The sequence below is a fragment of the Coenobita brevimanus genome, chromosome 61, assembly GCF_032717465.1.
Source record: "Coenobita brevimanus isolate Jiangsu-jjx chromosome 61, ASM3271746v2, whole genome shotgun sequence".
Lineage (NCBI taxonomy): Eukaryota > Metazoa > Arthropoda > Malacostraca > Decapoda > Coenobitidae > Coenobita > Coenobita brevimanus.
The window spans coordinates 41,061,457-41,070,910 of record NC_137014.1 but is presented as its reverse complement, the minus strand read 5'-3'; the positions used below and the strand labels follow the sequence as shown (position 1 = coordinate 41,070,910).

The 9,454-nt window shown below is 47.3% G+C and overlaps 2 protein-coding genes across 2 annotated transcripts in view; both read right to left on the bottom strand.

The window, feature by feature from the left end:
* Window positions 1-1,993, bottom strand: part of LOC145403560 (uncharacterized) — a 2,603-nt gene extending 610 nt beyond the window's left edge. Inside the window, exon 1 of the mRNA XM_080275238.1 lies at window positions 1-1,993. This exon is cut by the window's left edge and continues 610 nt beyond it. Coding sequence (XP_080131364.1) covers window positions 311-1,993 — 1,683 coding nt within the window. The 3' untranslated portion in view covers window positions 1-310.
* LOC145403541 (paramyosin, long form-like) overlaps window positions 1-9,454 on the bottom strand; it is a 94,345-nt gene that overhangs the window by 19,669 nt on the left and 65,222 nt on the right. The window lies entirely within an intron of this gene.

The following is a 9,454-nucleotide window of genomic DNA, read 5'->3' as shown; positions in this document are numbered from 1 at the left end:
GGAGAGGGCTAACTGGTAACTGGCACTAGGGTGACAACTGGCTGGTAGAACTGGTGATAACTGGTGGTGGTAATAGTTAACTGATGCTAGTTACTATTACTGGAGCAGACAAGCTAGTTACTGGCTCCGATAAAGATGGATTACTGGTACTAGCGATGACTCTTTGCTGATGCTAAACACTGGGCACTACTACTGGTATTGGTGAACATTGGTACTGGTACTGGCGAAGATTGAAAGTGGTGCTGTGAAGTGATGGTGGTGGCGGTTGAATACAGGAGGCGTTCAGTAGCAGGCGTTCAGTAAGAGGTGTTCAGTAACCAAGCATCGAGTTCCTTGCCCTAGCTCGGTTGACGGCGTAGCGGACCCTGTTGCTGATGGAAGGGTGCTGCTTGATGGTGTCCCTGGCGCCCATCTCGCAATAGTCCCGGTGGGCGTTAGTGTTCAGGTGTGAGAAGGGAGGATCTAGTTCGTCGTCGATATCGTAGCGCCTCTGATACGTGCCCCGGGTAGCCAGGGTCTTGGCCATGTGGTCTATGTTTAGTTCTGTGCGGGAGGGAGGCACCATCAACTCGACGTCGGCTGTGTCAGGACGTGGTCGGTACAAGTTAACGAATCGTGCACGGCTGTTGATTCGACGCTGCTCGCTGGTACGATCGCCGAACTCTCCCGCCTTGTTTATCACCCTTGCGTGCACGTCAGAGATCACCTCCTCCCGGTGCAGGGGCTCCCGCGGCCGTAACGTGACCCTCGTCGGCGATGGCATCGGCTCGAACACTCTGGGTCGTCTGTAGTTCATCACGCGGGAAATGGCTTCGTCGTCAAAGTCTTGGATGGCCTGGGACGTGGCGCGGGAGGCAGACCTGCGCGAAGCGATGTCAGCCTTAATTCTGTCGATTTCACAGTCGTTCTCTAGGTAACGCAACCGCTCACTCGCTTGTTTTTTGCGCATGTCATCAACGCGGCTGCTAAGCCCCAACACCTCGTTATCCAGACTGCGCAGGCTGCCGCGCAGAGTGTTTCTGGCGCTGTCAATCCCCGTGAGATCATTGACGCACTCTTGCAACTCGCGCATCTCCTCAGCCCTCAGCGCACGGTTTCTGGCGGTCATTTCGGTGTAATTAACACATCTCGGATCACTGTAATCTGACGAGATATTATCGGCCCGTTCATTGACACGTTTCATCTGCTCATAGATGTGGTCCACGGTAGTCTCAAACTTGTCGTCCAGGTCTTTCAGCCTCTCGCGGCGGTGGGCCATAGCTTGCTCGTGCTCCATCCTGCTCTGTGCCAGCGTCTGCAACACACTGGCAAACTCGGCAGACAGATCGTCGAGGTAGCGCGGTTTTGGCGTGAGCGCGCGGTAGTTGATGGGCTTGATGGGTGTTGGCGCACGGTACGCGGTGTCTTCAAACTCTGATGATTTTTTGTGGAGGTTCCTGTAGTCGCCGACGGAGGAGTTCTTGACTAGCTGTACCCACTTCCTCGTCATGGACCAGTTGGTGTGCGTCCGCCTCAGCACGTTGCTCACACCAACTGCATCATTCTGACGGATCTGCGTGCGGATCCTTTCACCTTTATCAATATACCGGTCAATCTCGGTGTTGTGGTACCAATGGAAGGGTTTCGAAGAGTGGTACTGTCGCATGCACCGTTCCTCGAGCATGGGAAGGTGCACCTCGCCCTTATTCGCATTACCCCCAGAGTCCTTAACGTCCAGGTAATCGATCATGGACTGGTAACCGTTGACGCCAAAACCGAAGTTGTCAGCGTAAACGAATGTCGGAGGCTTCTTCCAAAACGAACCCGGTCTGCGTTTACGAGCTTTACGTTCCCGCTTCTCCAGATCCTCCAGTTGCTGGGCTACCGTCTCCACACCCCCATCCACCTCCGCACTCCCACCAGTCCCACCCACACTGCCATCAATCACCTCCATCTCTCCACCATTCAACTCCGGTACATTTCCACCATCCACCTCCTCTCCATTCACTCCCATCTGGGCCCAGAAATCATCGTCCTCCATCTCTCTGCTTCTCCTTCTTTCTTCTTAGGTTGTCGCAGTTACCCCTCTCTCCTGCACTTTTTTTTTTTTTTTCTCCCACCTCCACTGCCACAATTTTTATTTTTCTCCCACCAGCCGTTACCTTTTTTCTTCTGCTTCTTATTAATATCTTCAGTTGCTTTCCTTATAAGTCACGCGTATTCTCTGACACACTGGTATATCCGCCACACCAGTATACCAGCCACACCTGTACACCAGGTTCACCAAAGAAATCAGTCTACTGTCTCCACTTCGCTGCTTGCCTCTCACCGGCAGATTCCCTGTTCCTTGCTGGATCTTCTGTCGCACCAGTACGAAATTTTCCCCAGTTCACCAGTTCTAGCGGTATACCAGTTCCTCTAGCTAAACCAGTTATACCAGCTCCCCTTCTCTCTTCCTTTCTCTCTCTCTCTCCACAGGCAGTTATCGAAAGTGTCAAGGGGAAGTACACCAAATTACCCAATGACACCAGCTCCCTTTCTCTCCGTCCACAGGCTATACCGAGTAAGGAAAGTCCCTCAAGGAAGTATTAGTGAGGGAGTTTTTCAGTTCTCTTGCCGCGTATAGTTTTACCAGCTGCCCCTCCCTCCACACAGGCGATATTGGGTCAGGGAAGTGTCTAGGGGAAGTAGTATAGGGGGAAGTACATCGATTTTTCAGACATACGAGCTCCCGCCCTCTCCCTAGCAATCCACAGTCGGTATCGAAAGTGCCCCAAGGAAGTAGTGATTGCAATGGTGACGAGGAAAGTATTAGTATTAGTAGCAGCAGTAGCAATGATGGTGGAAGTATAACAGTTGCACTAGCAGTTTCACCAGAAGCAGCAGTATCAATGGTAACAGCAGCAGTATTAGCAGTGGTCGTGATGAGTTATTAGCAGTAGCAGTAGCAGTGGCACCAGTGGTGGTTGTGGTGGTGGTGGGAGGAAGTAGCAGTAGTAGAAGTAGGGGTAGGAGCAGCAGCAGCAGCAGCAGTAACAGTGGTGGTGGGAGGAATTAGCAGTAGGGGTAGGAGCAGCAGCAGCAGCAGTAACAGTGGTGGTGGAGGAAGGTAGCCTGTAGACTTTATAAACCCCTCAACGCCCTCCGGCCAGCGGGGAAGCGTGAGGGCTTATGAAAGGGAGGCCGGGCGACGGTCACACTGAGAGGAGTGGCGAGGGAGGTAGGGAAGTAAGGAGGGAGGGAGGGAGGTAGGAAGAGAGGTAAGTGGGTAGGTGGGTGGGTAAGGGGCTTTCTCGCAGCAGCACCCACACCCCCGCCAGGTCACAGCCAATCACCGCACGCTGTATTCTAGGGCAGGAGGGGTTGACACCGGGGGACCGGGAGGGGGTCAGGAATGGGGGGAGGGGTTGACGGGGGGTGGCATAACCGAGAGGATTCCGAACCCCACTGATCTTCTGCCATTTCGCTCCCCCCCCTCCCCCTTCTCCTCACCCTCTCTTCCTTTTCTAACCTGCCCCCCAATCCCCACCCCCGTCCTGGCAATGTCACTTTGGTACACACGTAGTCGTAATATGTCATACTCAGGTAGGGACGAGAGGCGAGGCGAGGGGCAATGGACAAGGAGTGAGGTGTAAGGGGGTGGTAAGGGGTGAGGGGAAAGTAGAAAATTGAGTGAATCCACAGGCGTACATCGGAATTAAAAATATCAGTCGGCCTATTGGCAAACAACAGATAAAACTAACTGAAATAAAAATCTGACTAACGTGTTTGAGTTAAAGGAAAACGAAATTGGACGGTCCTTCTCTACCCACCGTATTCTCCAACACAACAGCCGAAGGGGAAAAAAAAAAACATGATTGGTGTAACAAACAGCATGAAAAATTTTACTGGAAAGAATGAAGATGTGTGTGGTAAAAGGGGAGATGGGAGTGGTAAGGGGTGAGGGGAGGTTGGAAAGGAGTCAGGGAGGTGATAGAGTGAGGGGGGAGGGTTGGGAAGGAGTGAGGGAGGTGGTAGAGTGAGAGGAGGTTGAGAAGATGAGCGAGATGGTAAGAGGGACAGGAGGTGGTAAGGGGGACAGAAAAATTCTCTCCTCTCATCTCTCTCATCCACCAATTAAGTTCTTTTCAGTTCATCTTTATTTCTTTCCGCTCACTTCAGCTCGAGTCTGTTCAGGCAATTTAATTTCGTTTCAGATGAGTTCAGCTGTCGATTGGGGGGGGGTTTGCTTTCCCAGCCTCCTCTTATAGCTCCTGGTGTATTTGGTGAAGCAAAAATGTCAATACTAAACTAATCACTCGTTTCCTTTAGTACTGTCCCAGAGCAATATGAAAAAAACAACCGAAAATCAATATGGCTTTTAACGAACACTCACACACACCTTCTCTGGCCAATATAAAACCGATCACTTGTTTCCTCAACTAAATCTAAAAATCGTATGAAAAGCAACGAAAATCAGGAAGGGTCTTAATCCTCTGAGTATAATGAAGTCCATTCTAACTTTGCAGTCTTGCTACATCCAGACGATTTAAGTCAACTAAGGAAACGCCTCTCTATCCGAAGAGATCAGAAACAATCTCCATTAAGCCTTTCACAGCACGATGCAGTAGTATTTTATTTTACCTGTGCAACTTTCAGAGGATTTAACCCACTTGGAAAAGATCTTGTGTACTGAAAAAGTGTGTCGTCATCCTCTCACACGCCGCTTGATTCAGTTGGTAAAAAAGAGAGTTAGAGAAATATATTTACAAATCTTGGCACTGCTGGACTACAAACAATCCTTTTCTGTTTCGGTCAGGATAAATAACAATTATTATCTGTTCATATTTTTGGTTTTACTTCTCATATCTCTTACTGCCTTCTCCCCCTCCCCCTCCCCTCCCCCTCCCCTTCTTTTCACATCCCCCCCTCTCTCCTCCCCCCTCCTTTCCGACATTCATTACTCGCCATGACGTCTTTGGCCCCCACCCTCCTCTCTCCCTCGTCTCCACTCACCCATCCCCTCCTCCTACCCCCACTAACCCCCCTCCCCCAACCACCTCTCTCTCTCTCTCTCATCTCTTACACCTTTTCAGTCTAACTTCTCATGTTTCTTGTTTTCCCTCCACTCTCTTTTTTATATCTATTTCTGTTTCTCATTCATGTACTTTTTTTTTTTGTCCTACTCTTTATTTTTAACTCCCACCCCCCCTCTCCCTCTCTCTCTCTCTCTCTTTCTCTCTCTCCAGTCTTACTTTTCGTTCTAATCCTCACTGTTATCAAATCCTCGATCCTCTCGTCTATTGTTTCTCCTTATTCTCTTCTTTCACCCTCTCCTCCCCTCTTTCTCTCACGACCTCTCTCCTTTTCAATTTTATTCCTTTCACCCTTCTCGTTTCTCCTCCTTATCCTCTTCACCCCTGACCTACTCCCTCTCTTCGTTCTTCTTTCTCCTAAGTCTTCTTCCATCATTCTTAGTGTTCTTCCGCCCTTATATTCTTAGTTTTATTTTTCTCGTTTTCACAAATAATTTTTCATACATAACTTTATTAAATGTGGTTAGCTTCATATATCGTATTTGTCTTTTAATTACATTTCTCTCGCTGCCCGTCCCTCCCCCTCTTACACACACACACACACACACACACACACACACACACACACACACACACACACACACACACAAATTCTCTCTCTCTCTCTCTCTGTCTCTCTGACCACTCCCCCCTTGGGTGTTATTCCCGTACTGTCAGGTGCCGTTGTAATGCCAAGAAGATAAAAGGCATATATGGAGAGGAGTGGAGGGGAGGAGAAAGAGAGGGGGATGAAGAGGGGGAGGAGAGGAGAAAGAGAGGGGGATAAAGAGGAGGAGAGGAGAAAGAGAGGGGGATGAAGAGGGGGAGGAGAGGAGAAAGAGATAGGGATGAAGAGGAGTAGAAATAGAGGGAGATGAGGAGGAGGAGGAGGAGAAGGAGGAGGACAAAGAGAGGAGGATAAAGAGGAGAAGGACAGGAGAAAGAGGGGGATGAAGAGCAGGAGGAGGAGAAGAAAGAGAGAGGGAGATAAAGAGGAGGAGAGGAAGATAGGATCGAATGGCAAGAGAACGGTGAGGATTAAGTGATACAAGGATATGTGAGAGAGAGAGAGAGAGAGAGAGAGAGAGAGAGAGAGAGAGAGAGAGAGAGAGAGAGAGAGAGAGTTCCATTTTTTCTTGGCTTTAAAAATATCCAGGTAACCAGATTAGTACATTATTATAAACATACAGTATTTTCATCCCATCAGCTCCTTCACATCCTCCTTTAAAGACAATTCATCCCTTGACCCTCTGCCTAAGATTACGTTAATTCTGTTTTCGTCTTGCTACCCACGGACGATTTTTCAACCTGAGAAAAATCCCTAGACCAACAGAGGGATTAGAAAGAAGCTCATCATCTTTTCCACCATGATATCACCATTTTTTTGACATCCTCACAAGATTTCATTCAGAGTGAGAAAGTTCCCTGGCCCTTAGCTCGTTAGAGACGATTTTTTGGGGGTTCTAATTGCTGACAGACGATTTTATTCATCTTGAGAGGGACTCCCAACTGGAACTGTGCTTGTCAAATCTTCCAGCACACAGCACAGTTCTCAGCAGACGATTGGCATGTCCGCGATTGTAACAAAATCGTCGGAGTTGGTGTCTGAAAGGCGGATTCTTTGAGTAACTGAGTCTCATGCTACTCTGGCAATGGGATGTGCCATAACTTTTTCTTCGGCTGAATAAAATCGTCTTGTGTTAGCTAGGACATTCTCTCTCTCTCTCTCTCTCTCTCTCTCTCTCTCTCTCTCTCTCTCTCAGTGCTCTTGGTTAACCTCTTCACCCCTAGGACGTCTTTTATATTCTGTTCTCTATATCATCAGACGATTTACTCAGCCAAGGAAAGACGCTCAACTAACTTGTGGGGTTAGAGGCTGCCTTTATTAACCCTTTCAGTCCAAGAGGGTTTTTCTAGCCTGAATAAAATCGTCTGAAGGTAGAAAAAATTGGTATAGCGAGAATAGGTTAAATATAGCTAGAAGAGAGAGAGAGAGAGAGAGAGAGAGAGAGAGAGAGAGAGAGAGAGAGAGAGAGACGCGGAAGCCAATAAAAAAACTAAGAGAATCAAGGAAAGAGAAGAAGGTGAAGATTTGCTTTAAGTATGCTATAATGCTGAAGAAAAAAACAATAAAAAAAAGTGAGATGACACTTTATGGATAAAAATGGGAGGAAAAAGCTGAAAGGAGTAAGGGGTGGGGTGTAACCAGTAAGACATCAGAGAGGGGAAAATAGGAGGGGAGGAGAGAAAGAGGGGAAGAGGAGTGCAGAGAGAAGGAGACTGACAAATGGAAAGAGGTAGTCGGACTGACACACACACACAAACAATATACATACATACATATATATATATATATATATATATATATATATATATATATATATATATATATATATATATATATATATATATATATATATATATATATATATATATATATATATATATATATATATATATATATATATATATTAACAAAACCGTGGAGGAAAAAAACGTGAAGAAGGAAGGAAGGAAACTAGCAGGGAATGAGAGAAGGGAAAAGAAAATTATTAATAAAGGAGTGAATGAACAAATCAATGAATGACGGAAGGAAAGAAAGAAGGAAGGAGGAAGGAAGGTAAGAAGGAAGGAAGGTAGGAAGGAAGGAAGGAAGGGTGGAAAGGGAGGGAGATAAGGAGTCGGGTGGGTTGGCACTGGATCTAGTGTAGTGTTACAGCACAAGCCACGGGGGGAGAGGAGGGGTAGGAGGGAAGGTGAGGGTGAGGATGAAGGGGAAGGGAAGGGAAGAAGGGGAAGGGAAGTGGGATGAGAGAGGGGAAGGATGCACAGGGAGGGAAACGAGGGTAAAGAAATGAGAGGGTCGAGAGGGAGCGGGGATCTGGGTGAAAAGAAAGGGAGAATTGGGAAGATGAAAGGGGAGGGGAAGAATTGGGATGCAGATGAGGGGGGGGGTGATAGTATGACGGAAAAATGGGTAAAAGAAAGGGGAAGGAAATGGGGGTGGGGGATAGTGGGGGAAAGAAGGAGGAGGAAAGTGGGGGAAAGGAGTGGTGGATGGTTCGAGAAAGAAAGTGAAGAACGGAGGGAAAAGGAACGTGAAGGGAAAAGAAGGAAGGAGAGGAAGGGTGTCAGTGGGAGGAGGGAGAGAAAATGGAAGGTGAAAAGGGAAGTAGAGGGAGGGAGGGAGGGGAGGATGGACGGGAAGAGAAGGAGAAAGGAGAAGGGAGTACAGACAGTAGTAGTCGTAGTAGTAGTAGTCTTAGTAGCAGTAGTAAGAGAGAGAGAGAGAGAGAGAGAGAGAGAGAGAGAGAGAGAGAGAGAGAGAGAGAGAGAGAGAGATTAGAAAATAGAGGGAATCTCGGACTGACAGGGATTACGGGGATCAAATTAAGGAAGGAATTTGCAAAAGTGGGTCAAGAAATACTATTGATCTTTAAATAGAAGTAGGTCGAGAGAGAGAGAGAGAGAGAGAGAGAGAGAGAGAGAGAGAGAGAGAGAGAGAGAGAGAGAGAGAGAGAGAATTTATATTTCTAATCAGCCATCATTTTCACACAACAGACAACAAAATAATCATGTAATATATATCATTTTAAAATTCTCTCTCCCTTCCTCCCTCTCTCCCTTCCACCCCCACCTCTCTCTCTCTCCCTCTCTCTCTCTCTCTTTCTCTCTCTCTCTTTCTCTCTCTCTTTCTCTCGGTATCTGATGTGTATCTACGTCCGGCATTTCTCGTCTGTCTGTCTCTCCATCTTTCTATCTATCTATCTAATCTATGTATCTGTCTTTTCATGCTATTTTCTTACTTGTCCTACCGGAAGTAATACGTCTTTTGGCCGTGCACACGTTGATCTCTCGCCAAATGACCCCTCCCTCTCTCTCTCTCTCTCTCTCTCTCTCTACCATGTCACTTGTTTGAGTTTCCCGCCAAAACCTATTTATTTACCATCTGTCCCATGTAGCCAAAACGCTTTACTTAGGGGGAAGAAAATCGTCTGGGGTTAAGGAGAGTAACCCCTCCAGGCCGAGGACGTGCTTCTCATTTTAATCTTGCTCCCCTCAGACGATTTTATTCAGATTGTTAATCTCGTTTTCGAACTGAAGGGGTTACATAAAGACTTCATTAACCCATTCGCCATCAGAGGCTCTCCTGTGCGGAATTAAATCGTCTGGAAAAAGTAGGAATAAGCCAGGAAAATACGTCTTTGGAGTGAGAGATTAATGAACTGAGATTTCTTTAGCTGCATAAACCCTCCTCACGTTTCCTCTCCCACGTGTCCCTCTTTCCTTATTTCTCCCCCTGTCTCCCTATTTTTCATTCCTTTCCTTCTTCTGTCCCTTCCCCTCTCACTTCCTCTCATTCCTTTCCTCCCCTGCCTCCCTTTCTCTCATGCTTTCCTTTCCTTCCTCTCATGTCTTCC